This window comes from Betta splendens, chromosome 9, assembly GCF_900634795.4.
Source record: "Betta splendens chromosome 9, fBetSpl5.4, whole genome shotgun sequence".
NCBI classification, from domain to species: Eukaryota; Metazoa; Chordata; class Actinopteri; order Anabantiformes; family Osphronemidae; genus Betta; species Betta splendens.
The window spans coordinates 12776564-12797246 of NC_040889.2; the positions used below are offsets into that span (position 1 = coordinate 12776564).

General features: G+C 44.8%; 1 protein-coding gene across 22 annotated transcripts in view; it reads left to right on the forward strand.

Annotated features, from left to right (window-relative positions):
- Positions 1–8: 8 nt before the first annotated feature.
- Positions 9–20683, forward strand: part of grip1 (glutamate receptor interacting protein 1) — a 34851-nt gene continuing 14176 nt past the window's right edge. For 2 of the 22 annotated variants that reach the window (XM_029162864.3, XM_029162866.3), the window contains exons 1-3: positions 17310–18818; positions 19616–19696; positions 20404–20569. In XM_029162864.3, coding sequence (XP_029018697.1) covers positions 18674–18818; positions 19616–19696; positions 20404–20569 — 392 coding nt within the window. In that variant the 5' untranslated portion in view covers positions 17310–18673. The other 20 variants (XM_029162868.3, XM_029162871.3, XM_055512105.1 and 17 more) reach the window with 20 other exon arrangements.

The following is a 20683-nucleotide window of genomic DNA, read 5'->3' on the forward strand; positions in this document are numbered from 1 at the left end:
GCTCTCCCACTTCTCCAGAGACCACAGCGAGGCTCGAGGGGGTCGAGTTACAGAGGGGGAGGAGGTAGAGAGACATAGACAAAGAGAAGGAAGGAGGAGAGAGAGGGATAGGGGGAAAGAGAGTCTCGCGTGCGCGTGCGAGGTAGAGAGAGAGTGGTAAAGCAAGGTAGACTCGCAGTGCAGGGGGAGGTGTAGCAGCCGAAGCTAAAGCTAACTAGCCATGTTGCTGTCGCCGCTCCCGCTGCTCCTCCCGCTGCTGGTGGTGTGTGTCTGCTAGCGGGCCGCCCTGGACTCCCTATCCGCCCTGAGGTGTATCATGCCCGGCTGGAAGAAAAACATCCCGGCCTGTCTCCAACCGGACCAGGAAGGAGGTAAGACCAGACCGATCCAATCCGTGCAGGTTCATACCGACCTGCGCGCGTGTGTGTTTCAGTCCCTACCTGTGTGTGTGTGTGTGTGTGTGTGTGTGTGTGTGTGTGTGTGTGTGTGTGTGTGTGGTTTCGCTGATTATCACTAGTGCATTTTCTCGTGCAGCGCGGTGCGACTATTGAAATAAGTCAAACTTAGTAACTGATCCGTTACCGTGCGAGCGCGTGTGTTAATCTGACGCAACGGCTGAGGTTTCAGTGACGTTACGGTGATTTTTTACGTTGTGTGTATATGTGTGCCTGCGTGCGTTGCTAACGTGTTACGAGCGGTAACCGGTGACCGGTACCGGGCAGCAGAGCTCCGTTAGCAAGGCTACTAGCCAATAAGCTAAGCAGCGGTTCGACCGGGGCGCGGAACCGACGGTCTGCCTGCCCTAGCGCGTGCGTGTACGACCACCTGCACCGGGCAGTGGCACCGCTGTTCAAACGAGCTCCGGTACCGTGACAACCGTTTTCATTTGTTCTACGGACCAGCAGCTAATCTTGTGTGTAAGAGTACCGGTACCGCAGTAATGTACCAGTAACAGTAAAAGCGCTACGTATACAACACGATGCAGTAACGACTTCAATCAAATCTTTATAAAACACAGAATATATTAAGTATGTTTGTCATTAGAGGGAAGTTTAGTATCAACCAGGGTCATATGTGGGTGAAACAATATAAATAATTTACTAAAAAAGCATAGACATTAACCAGTTGACAAAACTAACATGCCTAAAGGTAACTCTAAAAAATCTGAATCTATGCCTTTGAATCAAAGTAAATCAAAATATCCAGCATACGTGTCTAATCTTGTATTAACACCCAGTCTTACTTATCTATTCATCATCTGGTTAAGTTATTACATAACAAGTAGTGACAAGCGATTGTGGAGCTTTATCTTATATTTGTACAGATTTATATTCAGCCCAGACAGATGTGTCAGTTTATCGGAGCCTCATTGACGTACATACAGTATGTTCAGCTTATGTGTAGGGGAAAGCAGCGAAATGCTCACGTTTGAAAGGCTGCAGCTGAGAAACCTTCACTTTTTATGGAGGAACAACTGAGATGATGAAATGTGACACTGACGTCACGGCGTATTGAGTTTTTATTTCTATTCACCCTGTTGTGATGATTTGGATTGATGGTTGTGAAAGAATGTTCTGTCATGTGAATGACAAAATAGTTGCTCAGTAGGGACATTTGCAGAGGATTTCAAAGCTCCTTATAGTAGCAGCTGCATGTTTACTAATATTAAAATATACCACAGGGTTGATTGAGTCTTCTGGCTGACTGTAGTGCTCATATAATGTCCAGGTATACAGCACCAAGCCAAAGTGTGGTCACATGTGTCACAGTTGGGTGCTTGAAGCCATACACTAAAACGTGGAAAGCAACACAAGAAACATTACACAGGCCGGGGGTAAAAAAACACTCCATGTAAATAATACATACACAGACCATGCACAGCACTGTGGATGACTGTAGTAACAGGTAACAAACCTTGAGTGTTTGTAAAGCTTGGTATCAGTGCCTCACAGCTTCAGCTGCAAGATATTGAATAAAATTTACAACACAAAGAAAATGATGAAACCTCAGCTACATATTAACAGTTCAGGGTAATAAAATATAGAGAAAATTAAAAGAGAAAAGCAAATTAGCTTTTATTACGCTTTAGTAACTCAAGGCAGAATTTCATAAAAGAAAAAGGCAAACTGAAAATGTGGTTCAATTGGAAAAATATAAATCCTAAAAATAGGCAGCTTTGAATAACAAATGCAAAAAGCTAAACTGACATTTTAACTAAAATGTAGTAAGTTAAAATAGATTAAAATGTATGTCTAAACCTATACTGCAGAATTTGATGATTCCTCTCTGCACAAATTATTCATGCATTTGTGGGACTACTTTTCTAGAGTAAAAGTATATTTCCCAAGTATTCTTGTAGATGTGTTTTGTAAATGTTAAAGTTAGAGAGCAGGTCTTCAGATTATTGCACCTGTTCCTGTTCTGCATTCTTTCAGTTAGTCCATTATTCAGCCAAATGAGCATAATCTGTCTCCAGTAGTTGACAGGGATTGAGGTGTCCCACACTCCAAAATGTTCCATGTGTTCCAGGAAAAGACTATGGGACAGTTTTTACAGAATGATCATGGCATCAGGTTCATGGCCCTGATTTCTTACCTGGCAAATCAAGAAGGAAGTGGCACCTGTTTCCCCTCAGGCCACGCAGAAGGTGTGAGCTGAGCCCAGACCTCTGCTGCTGATGTCCCCACGAACATTCATCCAGACAGTGTTAGGACCTGACAACTGCAGCCTGGGGCTATTAATCTATAGCTGAGTGGTTTCAGCAGATGGCTGGGTGATAACCGACTGAAGCTGGTTTCACTCCACACGGTGTCAGAGCTGACGTCTGAAGCACTGAACATGACTGCTGATTCAGAACCCACTTCAGTGAGTAAGAGTGTTTGTATGAGCAGAGGTTTAGTAACTCATTTGAACTGGTCTTAATTTTGTATGCATAATTGTTATTGTCATAATTTTTTTGAATTTCTGCTTTCTAGGCTACTATTGTTGCCCGCATGTCTTCCTGTGTTGTTAATTTGTAGCCAACAAAATCTTAACGTGTCCTAGGATTTTACAGTCTGTTAGCTCAGGGGTGGAGGGTGGCTTAGTTCTAAGCACAAGTGACAGTAGAGATGTCAGGTAAAAATAGAAAGCTGTAAGATAACAAGAGATGTAATCTGTTGTGTGACTGATACATTTACCTAAAAAAAGCACAAAAGACCAGAGTACTGTACTGTGTAGAAAAAATGTAATTAATTAATCTCTTAATCTAGTCTTCAAATAAGTGCAGTGCTGTTGATCTTCCATCCTTCTTAAAGAGCTGATATCATAAGTCTTCATGCACTAGTCATTGCTGATAAACCTTTTTGAGGGTACGCTGCAGTACCAGAGAGCACATATACATAGAACCTCCACTTTGGCATTCAGAGCACGAGGAAGCCTTAGATAAGCAGTTACTCTGGGCTGTTGATGTTTAGTGCCAGTCCAATAAATCCTGCTATATGCACAGGCACATAGTAATTTAGAGATAAATGTAACATTGACAGTTGCGCCACAGCCGGGTAAACTCCATTTGCTTATGAAGATCCTGTGGTATGACTAAAGACCCTTCAGCAGCTCTCACATGAAGCTAATGCTGAGATTTTAACATGACATCCACACAACACGAAGGAAAGTCCAGTAGAAATCACGAGTGTGCTTCCTGGGATGTAACATGCTGCGCTCCATGGCGACTGCAGCGTGTTAGAGTGTGTCACAGCATGACATCATGCCACCGTTTTAGGCTTTTTCACTAAGAAGCGGAGAAAATGGCTCAAACACAAACCGGCTCCAGCACCACACTCTGGGACACGCACACTGTCCTATAAGAGGTGCTGATGTCAGAACTCTGCTCATCTTTGTCCTCAGGATTATTGAAGCAGACTTGTGTGTGTTTGGTGTGTGTGTGTGTGTGTGTGTGTGTGCGTGTGCGTGTGTGTGTGTGTGTGTGTGTGTGTGTGTGTGTGTGTGCGTGCGTGCGTGCGTGCGCGCTCGCCTCCATTTTCCTCAGATTAATGTATTATCCCTATCGTCTCTGACACATTTCACCAAGAGACTCTCTCTCCCTCTTCCTCGTCTGTGTCTATGTCTCTCTCTCATCATGACTCTGCTGACTGTGTGTCATTAGCTCTACCCGTCGTTGCCTGTTCAGAGCGGGATTTATTGCGACATTTTGCAGCTGAACCATTCAGTATAAAACGTTAAAATCCAGGATTGATTTAGGTTGGAGAAACCTTAAAGTTTGCTTGGCAGTGCAGGGCGGAGAGGCTGTTTGCTCAGAGGCACTGTGGACAATTTGACACAGACCTTGTTCTTCTTTCACCAAATGAGTTTGGTATCATGTTATTAACATGATCAGAAAATATCCAGTTACATGTTTACTGCTTAATACAAACCAACAGTTGCTTTATTTCCTCCTAGCAAATTATTTAGAAAAGACTAATTGAACAGTTTAAACGGATCTTGGTTTAATGTGTGGATTCAGATTTGATAAAAGCTATTGAACTCCACATCACAAGCGTTCTGTTTTTTTGATCGACGGTGTGTTTGAGTCACTGTCGGTTCCCATTTCTGCTGCAGACATCGGAACATTTTACAGATCTCGGCAATAAAACTGCTGAGTGAAACATGGAACAAATCAAACAGAAATCAAAGGCTTTCTATTAATACTTCCAAAGCCTTGGGATCAGGATCTGCTTTAATGTCCTTCATGTGTAACATCCTGTCAACACACACACGTCCACTTGGTCATGGAACACGTACTGTAGACACAGGTACAGTAAACGTGTTCATGTATTATCAGGCAACGTATTTAAGGTTCTGAAAGCAGAAGTAGTGAGATAAATGTAATAGAGTTCTATGTATATAGTTCAGGTGCAGCTGGACTTAAACGTTAATAAATGTGCTTTGCTTCTTTCTGCAAACACAGACAGGATAAGTCACACATGTCCTCACAGCCCTGGGCAGCGTCCAGGTGGACGACCGAGCTGCTGGCCTCAAGCGCACTCGCTCATTTTCTACTTGGATGAGCTCAGCATGGACACGCTTATTAAAACACACACACTATGTCTCTCACAGTCCAGCACTCGGTCTGACACTGAAACCTGCAGTGACAGAGACACTACCGTTTTTCCACCACTTCCTCTGAACTGGTTCATCCATTATCAGCCTCGTGTGTTTGTGAGCTCGTCGGCTGCAGGGTTCTGATAACTGCCTTTCGTGCTTTTGCTCTCTGAGGTTGTGGGGGAACGTCCTAGTGTGTATTGCTGACTGTCCTTGGCTGAGGAAATGCCTGATCCTCTCTAAAGCCTCCTCCTCTCACATATGGAGTCAGAGAGTGGAGAAGCTCCCAGACCTCTAGCAGTCACTGTGAATTCTACATCATTAAGTGAGCTGTAGCCGCCCATTGAAGCTGAAAGCCTGCAACTATGAGGACTGAAGGTTTTAGGAGAAGAGTCCGGTTTACAGTAACTCATTCATATGTATTTATACAAAGGAGCAGCACAGAGGTATGAATATAGAGCAGAGGGTTCTGGTGGCCAGAGCTTTTGGTCTCATTCTGGTTCCAGCTCTTTCTCAGAGCTTCAAACCAGCATAACCTCTGTGACTCTAATCCCCATCTTTTGAATTTACCTTCCATTATTTGTGAGTGTTGTCATTTGGAGACATTTCGTCCAGTTTTAGATACATCTGTGTCTTGCTGTTGTCCAGCTGTTTGTCGCTGTCTGGGTCCAGGCTCAAGTTGAGTCAAGCCTTCAGGGGATGAATGGAAGTCAATGCTGTGTGTGTTTGTGTGTCAGCCAGGGTGCGTCCATTAGGAATCAAGGTCAGCCACTCAGCAGTCCATTAAGACCATCGACTCCCTCCTCTTTCCCTTTATTCTGCTTGTTTCTGGGTTTCTGCATCTGTCTCCCTGTCCTCTGGGCTTTATCAATCACTGCCTGTGTGTCCCAGTGAATCATTGCTCATCTTCAGCAACACTCAATGGGAGGAGTCTCAAATAGTCTGTTTTGTCTACAACCCAAGTCTGTGAAGCTTCTGTGGGCGACCAGGAGGGGGAGCTAGAGGATAGAGTGCTAGAGTGTGTGTGTGTGTGTGTGTGTGTGTGTGTGTGTGTGTGTGTGTGTGTGTGTGTGTGTGTGTGTGTGTGTGTGTGTGTGTGTGTGTGTGTGAGTCTTTTGCAGAGAAGCGTGGAGAATCAGATTTTACACACTCTCACACATATACCGATGGCATCCAATCATATTACAGAGCTGCAGAAGCCTGAGAGCCAAATGCAAATGAATGTACACTTTGGCATTTTTAGCAACGTCTCTCTCTCCTTTCCTGACTGTGTCAGTAAATGTGACTCGACCATCTGCCCGGCTGTCAGCTCTGTCAGTAAGGGGTGTCAGTGAGGAGTCTGTAGGGTGTCCAAGCCCTCTGGGGTGTCTGACAGGTAGAGTGCATCATGCTAACGCTGTCCTGAGCAAATACTTATAATACTATTCACTTTGATTTTCTCTTTTTAAAATAAAGCATTTCTTGCTGTGATAAAGTGGGTCAGCCCTTCACTGGAGTTCTGATGCTTAAACTTGTGCAAGTGTTGATAATATAATGATAATGATCTACATTACTGTAGTTATTTGTAGGGTTTGTTTGCTGTTGCTGTTGCTGGGTATGTGTGTGTGTGTGTGTGTGTGTGTGTGTGTGTGTGTGTGTGTGTGTGTGTGTGTGTGTGTGTGTGTGTGTGTGTGTGTGTGTGTGTGTGAGAGATGTCTTATGTCCATCAGATCCTTCCTTGGTGCAGCATGGGATACAAGAGCTGTCAGGACGTGACAACGGGTCAGACGAGGGGTCACACACTCATTCACGCACCAAACATAGTTCCCTGACTGTAAACCCTGCTCTCCACCTGTCAGTCACCACCGGGTCAAAGGTCAGAGTTCACAAAGGTTTCCTGACACATAAACTGGCGTCATGCTGTTTCCTGTGTGATGTCCAGTTTACTGCCAACCAGCATTGCCAGTGGTGGGAATACAAATAGTCACTATATCTGGGGAAACTACACTGCACTCCTCTTTGTTCATGCATCAGTGGAGCTGATGTCAGTTAATATTGCTTAAATCTTGCTCCATCGTTTCCTTCCTGAAATCCCAGAGTCAGACGTGAGCCGAGGGTCATTAATTTGTTTACATTGAGGCGGACGTGTACCTGCTGATTCTGTCTGTGTGTGATGACTGAATGTTCTCCAGGCCTCTGATCAGTCTGCTTCTCCTGCCAATTTGTGATTTCCGCAGCCAACATGTCTGACTAGAAGCTGCCTGTGATTGTGTGTGGTTTTTATCTCCCATGTGAGACTGTGTTTTATCACTAACGCGTTCTCATACAGAAGCTACTCTCACCCATCAGATGAGAGGAACCCTGTTGGTGCTCCTCTCATTAACCCAAAATCGTATCATTTGACACAGTTCTGGCACCACATGGGACCAACTTGTAGCCCCGCTTGGCCTCATTAGCAGCCCACATGGTCAGATACACGTGGGGTCTGTCTGAGGCCAAATGTCTGTGGCAGCCTCTCACCAATTGGACACAGCGTGCCCCTCTTGGGGCTCAGTAAGTCCCTGCTGTGTAACTGTTTTCTCTAGACCTGTGCTGAACACCTCTACTTCTCGCATTCAGTGCAGCAAGAGCTGGTTTCACATGAGCACATTGGACGTGAGAAATGTCTCTTTTTCAAGACTCACGGGTACAGGAAGCTGAGGAGGACACAGTTCATCTGTGCCTCTGCTTTGTGAACCAGTAGAATGTCATTCACACCTGCAAACAAGTGCGCTGTGGTCCAGTTGTGGGAGTTCTGGTCCGTAACTATTTCTGTGCAGTGACATTGAAGTTCAGCATGTAGAGCAGCTTTTCTGAAGAGTCAAATCTGGTGATGTGTGCACATTCAGGTGTAAAATCCTTCACTGCTTGTTGCTGTTATTCGCTTGCAGCTTATTAGCTTGTCCTCATGCTTCTTTTTTCCTCTCACAGAAAATTGCACAGTCCAGAAGACACGGAGGAAATAGGGAAGATGCAGTAATCATTCAGAGGCTCGGGCTTATCTCAGCACATCTGCTGCTCTGAGTCAGACTGCAGGGCGTCGTTTACTTTTTAACACACTCTGTGCAGCCCGCTGCAGTTTAGTGCCTTCAGCCCTTGAGCCTGGGCTGATGTGGTTCAGCATCTGGCCTACATGTCCCCAAGTCTCCCTCTGGAGTCAGAGAGGAGCACCTGAACAGCTGGAGGATTATGGGATCACCTTTGGGAGCAGTGTTAGGTCTGACCCCTGATTCCATCTTTAACATTTAGAGAGATTAGTCATATTTATAGTGTGGTTTTAGGTCCATATGTTAAATTTGATTTGAGCAAATAAAAATGACATACTGGAAGAGTGGATTAGAAACTGGACTGAGATGAAATGCTTGTGTTCCAGTGAGAGCAGGATCAGGCAGCTCCCAGTTGTTGAGCAGAGATCAGGTGTTTACACAGCACAGGATCCTGGTCTCTGTCAGAATGACCCAGTTTTCCCTCTGCGTTGTCACTTCATTGTAACATTGTCCACAGTCCATTTAATTGTCTCTTATCTCTGCTCCTTTCCTGGTTTCCTTTCACTATTTTATTTGTAATTACCTTATAGCCGTCTAGTTTACTTTCGTCACGTTTCCCCTCCCTCAGCCCTTTTATCTTCTGTTTTTTGACTTCTTTCCTATTTGAGCTCCTCCCTCCTTCTTATGTCACTTTCTTGTTACTTTCTTTTGTGAACCTATCTTATTTCTTTCTTTCCTCTCCTATTTTCCTTCCATCTCCTCTTAATCCTTCTCATCCATCTCATCCACTTTCTTCCACCAGTTTCTTTTCTCTTGTGTTTCCTTTCTCCCGCTAATTTCCTCACCTGTGGGTCCCCTCCTCTTCTTATATCTCCTCTTCCTCTTGTTTCCTTCCCCCCTTTGTTTCCCTCTGCTCTTTGTACTGTCCTTCTTCCTTTTAGTAGTTTTCTCTCCTCCATCACAGTGACTACAGGAAGGTGTGCGTGAACGTAGAAGTAGGTGGAGCGAAGAGATGCAAATGTAGGAAAAGAAGAAAAGGCAGAACAAGGGAAGCAAGGAGCTAATGAAGGAAACTCAGCACTGCTGACTCTTCAAGTGCACATTCAAACACAATGGAGGCTGCACAGTGCTGTGTGTGTGTGTGTTTGTGTGTGTGTGTGTGTGTGTGTGTGTGTGTGAGCTGCGAGCCCTATGATTGGCTGAGCCCGGCTAGATGCACCAACAGCCCAAAGAAGGAGGAGGAGGAGGAGAGGGAGGCTGCAGATAGAGATAGAGAGGAGAGAATACAAAGAGCGTCTACATGCCTGCGAACGTGTGAGCGCATGTGTGACATCCAGAGGTGTGTGTGAGTGAGCGAGAGGGAGAGAGAGAGAGAGCAGAGGCAAAGTGAGCAAGCAGTAGGAAACCTGATCTCTTCTCTCTCTCGCTGTGGAATAACGATTGCTGTTAGCTCTCGGCTTTATTATCTGCCTTGCTGTTAGCTTGTAGCTTAGCCCGGCACGGCTTGGCCCGGCTCAGCCTGTCCCCGGTCTGTGAGCGAGGTGGTGATGGAGAAGTTCCTGGCCCTGCTGCGCCTGCTAAGCAGGAGGAGGCGAGGGAGGAGGTACCGAGCAGACGACGATTACCAGGAAGGCTATGAGGACGTTTACTACTACACCAGCAAGTACAATACACACCTACTGAGTGAGTGAGTCTCCAAGAAACACACTGGGGAGAGCCAGGGGAGGGGGAGCTTCATAGTATGTCTTGCTGGAAGTGACGGAGCTAGAGAAGCTTATTAACAGATTATGAGACTTGAAGTATCCCTCAGTGTGTGTGTGCTGTATTATAGATGAAGGTCGTTAGGGAAGCACCGTTTGGTTACAGTGATCTGGTCTTCCCACAGCTGCGAGCACTTGCTTTGCCATCACGCAGCCCCCACACACTCAATACATGGAGGTGGAAAGTATATGCATACATTTACTGAAGTGCTTGGCTCCAATTCTGAAGTACTTTCTGCATTATGTGCAACTTTTAGCTTCACGTACTTCACAGGAAAATGTTCCTTCTTTACCCTGACAGCTTTAGTTCAGAACAATGAACCAATAAATACTACTGTAGTGAGTAATTCATAGAATAGACTGCTTTGTGCTTAAATAAAAAGCTGTCACTCATGTCATTTGTACACAAATATCCATTCTGGAGCTTTCAGCTCTAAACTAAACCTGCAGACTCTCATACTAAATGTCCTCGTAACGATAACATTGTTCCAGCATAAACACACACACTCAGGTGTCCAGGTGGTTTGTGGTAATAACAAGGGAGTAAGTGTCGGCTGTGGACAGGAATGCAGACAATGTGGGACACATGCTCTAATTCCAGCTTCCCGTGTCCTGTCCACATATCAGCACCACGACTGTTGCTTTAAACATCTGTCAGACTCTGTGTTTAAAGCTGTCGTCGCGTCTGTTTTCATGCTGCTTTTGTTCTATTTTTAATCTCGGTTCTTGGGCTCGGATGGGGCTGCTTCTTTAGTAGTCAAATTTGATTTAAACAGCCCAGTTTCACAAATCAAAGCTGTGCCTCGAAGGACGATCACAGTGTGAACAGGAAGCTTTAAAGTCCGAGTGAAGCAGGAAGGAAGATGTTTTTCAAACGTAGGGAATGTTATTAACCACCCACTCACCTCAGCGAATGACTCAAAGCTTCTGTTATGTCAGACAGGTCTGAGCTCTGTTGTCCTCTGACACATGGACTCACCTTTTGTCTGTAAACCTCTGGCACTAATGAGAAATGCTGTTCTTTAACAGATGCCTTTAGTCTAAACATTGGATAAACCTTTCCACAGACTGTGACTGAATCTTTTAATGCTTTAATAAACGTTTCATTTTACTTATGGGAACCCACAACATACATAATAATAATAAACACAGAAGAATTGTTAAATAAAACCTCATCTTCCATATACAGTATGCAGACTTCTGCCGACTAACTGGTCCTGTTACTGGTCTTAACTGTCATCCAGTGTTTTACTTGGTTGGATGCTGAATGGAGGTTCTAGCAGCAGTGTCACTGACTCACATTCTTCATGTGGCTGGTGAGATGTTTGTGAGTAAATGAAGCAGGACAGACGCCTGATGTGTTGCTTATGCTAATGGTATAATCTGATGAGCTCTGGGTGTGTATTAGTCTGAAACCAGCGAAGTACAAGTTTGTGGAGGAACAAAAAAACATTGGCAAAAACAGAAAACTGATGTAATTTTACAGAAAACTTCCATTGTTTTCGAGCTGCATCTGTTCTGTTGCTGCTGGGAAATGACTGGATTTGTGCTGCACTGTATTTAGTTGTGTGTGTAAATGTGCCCATTCTGTGTTTTATTTTCTGCCCCGAGCTAAAACAAGAGTCAGGAATATATTTGGTTCTGCGTTGTGAGTTCACGGCTCACCCGTCTCCATCTGTCTCCCTCCAGAGAAATCTTCAACTCGCCGTCTACTAAATTGTTGACACTGATTTAAGTGTTCGCGAGCGCTACGAGCATCGAGCAGATGATAAAAGATTCACTTTGGTTTGGCCTTGCTGTGTGATGCTTGTGAATGTAGTGGACCAGAGATTAACTGCAGCACGTTTTGTGTTTGCAGAGGAATTAAACTATTTCGCTGTGAGCTAATGCTGAAAATATTCACAAATACTGTGAATGCTGCACTTTTTACCAGTTTTTATTATTGAGTATTTACCAAAGCTTGTTCGCATAAATTCCTCGTTATTCATTTAAACTGCATAGGACTGTAACTGACTCGGAACTATATTATCCTTCTGAAAAACTACTTGAATATTCTTGTGTGTAGCAGAGCTGCCAAGAGACATTTCCAGCAACTACCAGTGTCTAGTTAAGTGTGTGTGGGGGTGTTTAACACAGCGTGTGATTCTATATGAAGGCAATTTAAGGCTGCTTGACTGGATAACCCGGACACACACTTTTCTCTGCCCTCAGACCTTTTTAGTGTGATTTTAATTCTGTTTCCTTTTTTAGTGATGCTTTGATTTAATCTGGTTGGTTGTTGGAAGCTCGTGGCACCAAGTGATTCACCTCAGCTCACTCGAAGAAAACATGCAAATAGATGACAAACCCAAATGAACACTCCCTCTCTGACGCTGGATTCAGATTTCTGGATGTAGAGCTGTGTGGATTCAAGTAGTGTGGGGGGCATTTGTAGCACATGATGTTGCTAAGTGGTATAAGCTGACGTCAGAGGTCAAAGCCTCTGGCCCCGCCTCCTTCAGGGGGTCACCGGTTCCTCACCTGGCGTCTCCTTGTCCTGCAGAAGCACACGGCTCCTCTCTGTCTGTGCTGCCGTCTCCTCTGAACACTCCATGATCTCATTACATGTTGAAACATTATGATGCATATATTTGCACATTAATGAGGTGAAGCGATGTTGAATGTTGTGTGATACAGGGTTCAGACCAGAGCGCTTTGCAGCAGGCGTGTTATGTGAAGGTTGCTGAAACAAAATGAACTAATTAATGCTTTAAATAAGGGCTTCGTTAGCATAACTGGTCCACTGTGTTTAACATGATGGAGATTAAGGAAATGGGCTACAGAAGGGAGGGTGTGCGTGTCTTCATCAAGTCTCACCTCTGACTCAGAATAAAAGTTAAGATGTTGAACTCATAAAACCTGATTATTTTCATGCTTGTTGTTTGCAGCCTCGTCAGACTCCACACCTACCTGTTTTTAATAGCTGCCATGTGTGAAAGCGTTAGACTCCTCTCGACTCTGCTGCCTCTCAGTCCCACGTTTTCCGCCCTTCCATGTGCTGAGCTTGGATTGGTGCTGGTCTGGAGGCGTTTTCGTCACTGCTGGATTATCTTCACAGCCAATAAACACAACCAGAGAGAGAAAGTGGAACAGAAATCTGCACAAGTTCACTTAATTAATGTGCAGGCCTCCCAGGATTCAAAGCACTTTCCCCTCATTATTTGGCTATGATGTTTAATTAGTTCTTTTAAATTAAAGAACAACTGCAGCCGTTTCCTTTAACTACGGAGAACACAGCACTATGTGCAGACTAGAACAGACAGGTGTTTTTGCTACTCAGCCTCACCTCATTGATATGATTGTGTTGGTGTTCAGAATGATGCAGCATTGTTTCACAGTAACATCTCAACAACACCTCAAAAACCCATCGATACCACCTTTATTAAGAAGGAATTGCTGCAGGACTAATGCACACTGACTTAGCTTTAGCTGCAGTTTAGCACCAAAGGCATTAGTCTCCAGAGGTGCTTCCACACATCAGTCTGATATTTCTTAAAGTAAACCTGTCAAGTGGTGCGTTCAGGGACAGTGTTTGCTGTTCATTTTTCAATATACAAAACACAGTCAAAGTTGAACCAAGCCATAGTTTTCTATCGAATCCCAACCTGACGTAACTAGAGTCTAACATGAGTCTAGAGGTGGCGGTTTGAAGCAGCACAAATAGGTCAAACAGTCAGGTTAGTCAGACATCACAGTAATGCTGTTTGTTGTTGTGACTTTTGTGCGTGATGTTAAGCGTAAAGTTGTAGTTTGTGTCGGTTGTGTAGGTAATAGTAGTAGTAGTTAAACAAGCAATAGTATTTATCTTCCCAGTAATAATGGGCCAGCAAAGTATCTGTGGTAGCTTTAGTAGTCTTGCAAGTTTCATTTGTAGCAGTGATGTGTTAGGAGTTATAAGATATTATCTAGAACACACGCACGCACACAAGCACGCACAAACATTTGCATAATTTGTCTGCTGTACATCGTCTTATGATCATGAAATCTTGTTGAGCAGCCCTCTCCTGAGATTCTGAGATACACAAGTATTCGAGTTTCGACAGCATGTTCATTTCTGTTGTTTGCATGAAGTTTGGAGCCAGGCTCCTGTGATGCTTTTGAGTGTTCTTGGTTTGTTGATTACAGTGTTGCTCCATCTGCTCCTCACACACTGAAACTTTGTCAGTCTGACTGTGACTGTTAGCACTAATTAAAGGTTTACACATCCGTCCTCTGCTCTTCCCTCTCTGGAGCTGTGTTATTAGCACTCTGTGTGTGTGTGTGTACTTACATAAGTAGATGTCACGGTGACTCAAACCCACGTGTTTGACTTTGGGCGGTGGGTGTAGACACAGACACACTCACTGTGTAAGTATTACAGCGTAATACTCTGATATGGTTCCTCTGAAAGGCTGGGGAATGTGACGATAACCTGTAGTGTGTGTGTGTGTGTGTGTGTGTGTGTGTGTGTGTGTGTGTGTGTGTGTGTGTGTGTGTGTGTGTGTGTGTGTGTGTGTGTGTGTGTGTGAACCCTGCTTTCATCTTTCAAAATCACTCTTTGTACGGTGCAGGGTCGCTCTATCCCCTCAATTATTCATCAGCTTGTTTCCATGGTAACGCTGCAGCCGTGTGTGCGTTTCGCTTTGGGAGGGGTGTTGGATGAATTGACAACAGGAGGATGGTAACATACACCGTTATTATAATGTCTGATGCTCGCAGAGCAACTGGCAGCTCCAAATGCAGTAACAAGTACTCTAGTAAAGACGTGGTAAAAGTTTGTATTTTCCATCTTTAATCTAAATCGTGACATGCAGAACATATCAGTTCACTAGCAGTAGCCAAGTAAAACTACTTTAACAGATGAAGCGTGTCAGTGGCTGAGTCCTTTAGTTTAGGTTTGGTCGGGTTCTGGTCTTACTGATTCCAGCTGCTTCTGTTGGTGCCAACAGACAATTACCAGTAGCTTAATGGTTTGGACTTGGAACCAGTGACCCATCTTGCTTACAGTAGGTCACTACAGCACCTGGTTGTGTGTCATGTAATTATTTTTTAAGAAGTTGGTGGAAGTGGTGTTAAAGGACCCACTCAAGAAGCACAAGAGAGTATGGAACCAAAATGTTCACCTTAATAAAAGGCTAACACGCCAATAAAATGTACAAGATTAAAAAACAGAATCATGGGGTAGATGGAACCAATTCCAGAGGGAACTGACACTGAGCAAAACCCTTAGTGTGGTAACAGGTAGAAACCTTCTCGTGCCTTCTGTGTGTCCACGCAGTCTGATCCACAGAATGTATAGGCATGAAAAAGAACAGTGACCCACAAATCTAGACATAGACAACACCAGGTTAAACAAACTAGATGTATGAACCATAAGGCTTACAAATGCTGGTTTTCCAACTCTCCTTTCCCCAGAGCCTGCTGCTTACCTAGATCAGGTGTGTTCAGTCAGTCAGCAGCTGGATGAGCTAACTGACACACCTGTTCAAGGTAATCAGCAGGGAGAGTTGAAAAACCAGCAGGGACAGCGGCCCTTGAGGACCACAGTTTGACGTCCCTACATTAGACGATGAACAGAAGAACAGGTAATGGGAGACAGAGGGAAAGATCAGGAAGTGGGAGTGGCTGAATGTAAGAGGAGTGGTTGGAGGAAGGAGGCGTCCCAGGAGAGAGACTGGGCAGAGCAGGCTGGATAAATTACTCTTTGAGGTAGTAAATACTAGTAATAGTAGTCAGAACTATTTAGCCATGAAGTATCTGTGGTAATTATAAAGGAGGCAGTAGTAGTTTTGACTAACCCTAACCTCACTGGCATCAGCATCATGCAACATGATAGTCTTCATAAAATTGTTTTATTGTCCTATTACTTTGCAGTGTATATCAGTCTAAACTCACACAACTCAATCATTGCAGAAGAAGCAAATACACAGATCTGTAAAGTGTGCTGCTGTGCTATGTCCAGCAGGGGGCGTGACAGGCCCATAATGCTTCTGATAACCCGTGAGACCAACAGAGGGCAGTACAGACCAGTACACCTTAGTTCAGACCAGTAAATCAGGTGAACTGGGCACAGAAGCTCAGTAAGTTACATAATGAAACCTTAGAATAATGAGAGGGTGAGGATGGTTGAGAGACACTGAGGGAGAATAACAGAGAGAGAGAGAGAGAGAGAGGTGTTTAATGTGTTGACCTGCATCCAGTAGTAATGTCACTGTTAATACTTCTACACACTCTGACACTAATCCTGTGTAATCTGCTGTTGGAACACTGACCCACATGTCTGGGCACTCGACTACCTGCTGGGAGGCCACACCCCTCTGCTCTGCCAGCCAATCACAATCCGAAGCAGGTATCAGCTGTTGGTTACACTCATGTACTGGCATAGTACACTATGGGACAACAGCAGTGTCTCTGTCCTCACATAGCAGCAGCACACAGGGCTAAATTAAGTCCTGGAATAGAGAAAGCCTTTATCATCACATTTGTTACAATGTCACAATTACTGTTAATGTTACAATTGGTCCTCTGCATTTAACCCATCTCCTCGGGAAGCAGGAGGCTGCCCTGCCTTCCCATGTGCAATGCATATGCTCTACCTACTGAGTTACCAGGCCTGCAAAAACACTAGCAGTAGTAAGATGCCACATGGTGCCCAGCTACTGTGTGCACCTGTGTTCAGTGACAGGAGTGTCTAAGCCCAGGCACTCGTTTCCACTCCTGAAGGGTTTGTTTGTGCTGCAGTGGCCTCTGAAGGGCCCAGATTTCACTTCAGAGGTGTCTGTCTTGCTGCTTCTCTCAGTCATTCACTGAAGAACCCTTTTCCTTCTGTGTCTGTGGTCCGTTTCCCTCCTTTCCTGCCTTTCGTCATTTCTTACTTTTCTTCTATTCTTTTCCTTTCACCTTTTTATTCTTCCTCTTTATTTTTTTGCATGCATCTTTCCCTCTATTTAATCTTTTGGCTCATCTGTCCATCTCTGTCTTTCATCCTGCAGCTTATCTCCACTTCTTTCATCCATGCAGCTGTACAGAAACACAAACACACCAGTGGAGGATCCAGGAGCCTCCCTCCTCCTTCCCCTCCCTCTGCCTCTACATCATCGCTCCATCCCCTCCCCTCCTCCTCTTCATCCTGCGCAGACTCTACCTCCCCCCTCCTCCTCTACTGCCTCATTTTATGGAGGCGCTTCACATCTGCAGCGCTCCCTCTCTTCCCTCGACGATGGCTTCTGCTTGAGGTCGTTCGTTCGCCAGTCAGTCGCTCGCTCCCCGGGGAGGAAGAGGAGGAGGAGGAGGAGGAGGAGGAGGAGGTGGTGTAGTTTGTGGCGGCTGCATCTGCATGGCGGTGGGGGGGAGGCGACCCTCGTCTCGGCTTCACCATGATCGCTGTGTCGTTTAAATGTCGCTGCCAGATCCTGCGCAGGGTGAACAAAGGTAGAGAGACATAGAGAAAGACTCGTAACGGCGAGCCAGAGAGCGAGGAGACTGCATGTGTGTGTATTGGAAACATGTTTGCATGTGTGACATACATGTGGGCATGGGCGAGCGGCATCTGGTGTGAGCTGCTGACACAGAAGAGAGAGAGGGGTTTGTTTCTGAGAAAAGACATCTGTGTGCGTGTGTGTGTTGAAAACCATCTTCAGATGGATTCATTCAGTCGATAGCTGCAGGTTACACTGGATGAGAGAGCTTCATAGTGAGTCTGAGCACACGCGGCGAGAGAGCGAGCATCCTGTTTTCATGAATGTAATATTGATGGTGTGTATTAACGGGGAGGAGAGCACTAAGAACAGTGATCTGGGTTTTCTCATTAGATGTTATTTTGATAATTCTGGTTTGGCCTGAAGCTTCAGGTGTTTGTTTGGTTCTTTGACTCTCGGTGAATACGTCATATGTTTTATTTATTGTAGCATAACTGAACACGGATGTGAAACACACTGTCTGTGGCTGTGTCTATATCAATTGTAAAGTCTGGCTCAGGTTTTTTGCATTGGCTTAATGGTGAACACACAGAACAGACGACTGTTTGTGAAGTTTTGTATTCAGCACATGTTCTGTTTCTCATATGGTTCGCTCTTCCTTCTATCATATGACTTAAGCACTGGCACAGGTGTGATACAGATGAGCCTGTATGTTTTACTGCTAAAACCTGTCACATGAAACACATTGTTGAACCGTCGTGAGTACAGACATCACCCCATGGAAACGTAGTGAAGAAGTGGAACATTTGAAACTGTGTGAGAACTGACGAGGTGGTGAACAACATGTTTCGCTGAGAAACTGAAGAGCACAGTGGAGAACTGATGCCAAGGAAGGCAGGAAGGAATGGATGCGCTGAACTCCACGGGTCTGGAGTGAAGGGGGTTAAATCATGCACCGCAAAAGTGACGGCTGACAGACGGAGGGTTTGACAGCTCTGAGATGATTGTAGCACAGAGTGACTGGCTGGAGAGGGAAGGTGTCCTTCAGCGTCTGGATCAGTGAGGTGGAGAGAGGAGAACATTATCATACAGGCCACTCACAATGTTTATCTGACAGAAGGTTTAGTGTTTAGTGATCTGTGTGGAATTCATGACTCCTCCAGTCTGACAGAGCCTGGTGGTGGCGCTGTGACGTTTTTTTGTTCAGCCTGTGGTGGAGAGAAGGAGATGGAGTTGCCCTAAATCAGCAGGAGGAAGAGGAGGAGGAGGAGGCTCAGCTTTCATCTTCACTTAGTTATGGTCTCGTTGTGTTTCTGAGCTCAGCTGCTGGAACCAAGCTGAGGACAGAAATAACAGGACAGAGCAGATCTGGAGCGGATTAGGACGAGCTGGAATGAAAAAGCAAGACCAGCCTGAAGATCAAATAAACCCAAAGCCATGTCTGCTTGCTGGTTTATATGCATGGTTCACCTCATTCTTTAAGAGGCAGCTCTGCCTGATGGAGCTCGCTGCTCCAACCACAGCTGATGATAGCTCAGGTGATTTTGTGTCTGTGAAGGTTTGAGCCTGAGCTTCACTGTTGTAAGTCATTAAGGGAATAATGAGCCTTAATTGGTCTTTTGTTAGTTCAGAATGTAGAATGCTCAGAATACGAACTACCAGGGAACAATGAGGTCCAGTCGGCTCTGTCATAGGTTTGACTGAGCTGCAGATCATGATGATGTTATGAAAATGATGATTTTTTGTGAATCAGTCAAATCGCTGAATGTGAACCAGGTGACATCAGGACTCATGAGCTGCACATTTTGTCAGACTTCTCATCTGTGCAGTGACATCAGCAGAGAGCCTCCCTATGGACCGCTGTGATTGGTCCACACTCAGAGAGTCCACAGTGTTCTCCACAGGGATTGGTTGCTGCACCGATGAGGTCACCTCTGTCTGTCTGGAGTTTTTTATTCATGAGGGCTGGCTGACTCTCAGCTGCATCTTCAGACCGCAAACCAGGCACATAATCAGTCAGGAAACGTGTTTTAGTCTCTTGTTAAAGCTGTGGCAGTTGTTAAACGTAGCAAACCTGAAGCTGAGCATACTAATGAAATACAGGCGCTTATCGTGACTTTGAGCTCTGAGATGTATTTTTGTAGTGGGAGATCTGCAATGTCCGAGGATGATGGTGAGTATCTGTGAGCCTGGTAAACCTTTGGACCTCCTGAACCACACAGAGGAACAGGTGAAACTTTGAAACCACCTGACAAACTGGTTGAAATGCAAGCGTAGAGGTACAAGTGCATTGTTGGGACTGTGTGTAGTAATTCTGTGCTCCACTGTGTTTCAGATGAGGGGCCGTACACCAAACACTCCGCCGGGTCGAGACCTTCCGACGGGGCGCTGGCCATTAGGAGACAGAGCATTCCAGGTACCATCCATCTCTTCTATTCAGCGCCATGCTCATTGTGTTTCATCAGCAACTAGAACACACAGAAACACAGCGATAGATGTTTTCTGGCTCTGACCTGTAAGAAGATGCTTGGAGTTGCATTTATCTCCTCCCACCTGGAGCTGCTGGCCTACTTGCATGTTGTATCTGATGCAGCCGAACATGCAGCAATTTTCATCTCAGCAGGAAAATTAATCTCAGTATAGTGGAAATCTGTCATCTCTGAAAGTTTTCTCCTATTTAACTGGTTCTGGAGCTCGGACAGTTCAGGCACAGGGTCAACACCCCTATTTCTCTCTCAACCTCAACCAGAACAGGAAGTTTTGGTATTGAAGTCTGGTCTGATTAACATTAAAATGCAACAGTCTAATAAAGTCCTGCTCCTCACACTGTTCCAGGTCTGGAGTGAAATATCTGCCTCTCTCTCAATCCATCTCGCCTACTGTTAAATATTTCAGACTTGTGATGTATTATAGATGGGTGACAAAATAGAACATGACTTCACTTCAGTCTTTGTCTAGATTATTATTATTATTATTATTATTATTATTATTATTATTATTATTATTATTATTATTATTATTATTATTATTATTATTATTATTATTACTTTGCTCAGAAATAGTAGAAATAATGTCGAACAGAACTGGAGGAAATGCTGAATTGTGCTGTAAATTATTTCACAGCGAGAACATGTACTTCTTACTGTGATGTAGACGAGTTTCGAGGATGCTCAGTGGTGGAGTTGATGAAGAAGGAAGGGACGACACTCGGGCTGACGGTTTCAGGAGGCATCGACAAGGATGGGAAGCCCCGGGTTTCAAACCTGCGCCAGGGAGGCATCGCTGCCAGGTGACGCGTCACTGTTAGCATGAGGCCCTTTTCATTTTTAAGTAAAGCCAGTGAACCACCACCTCAATGTGAGCTGGGTTCTGTTACAATGTAAAAGTCTAGACGAACACTTTC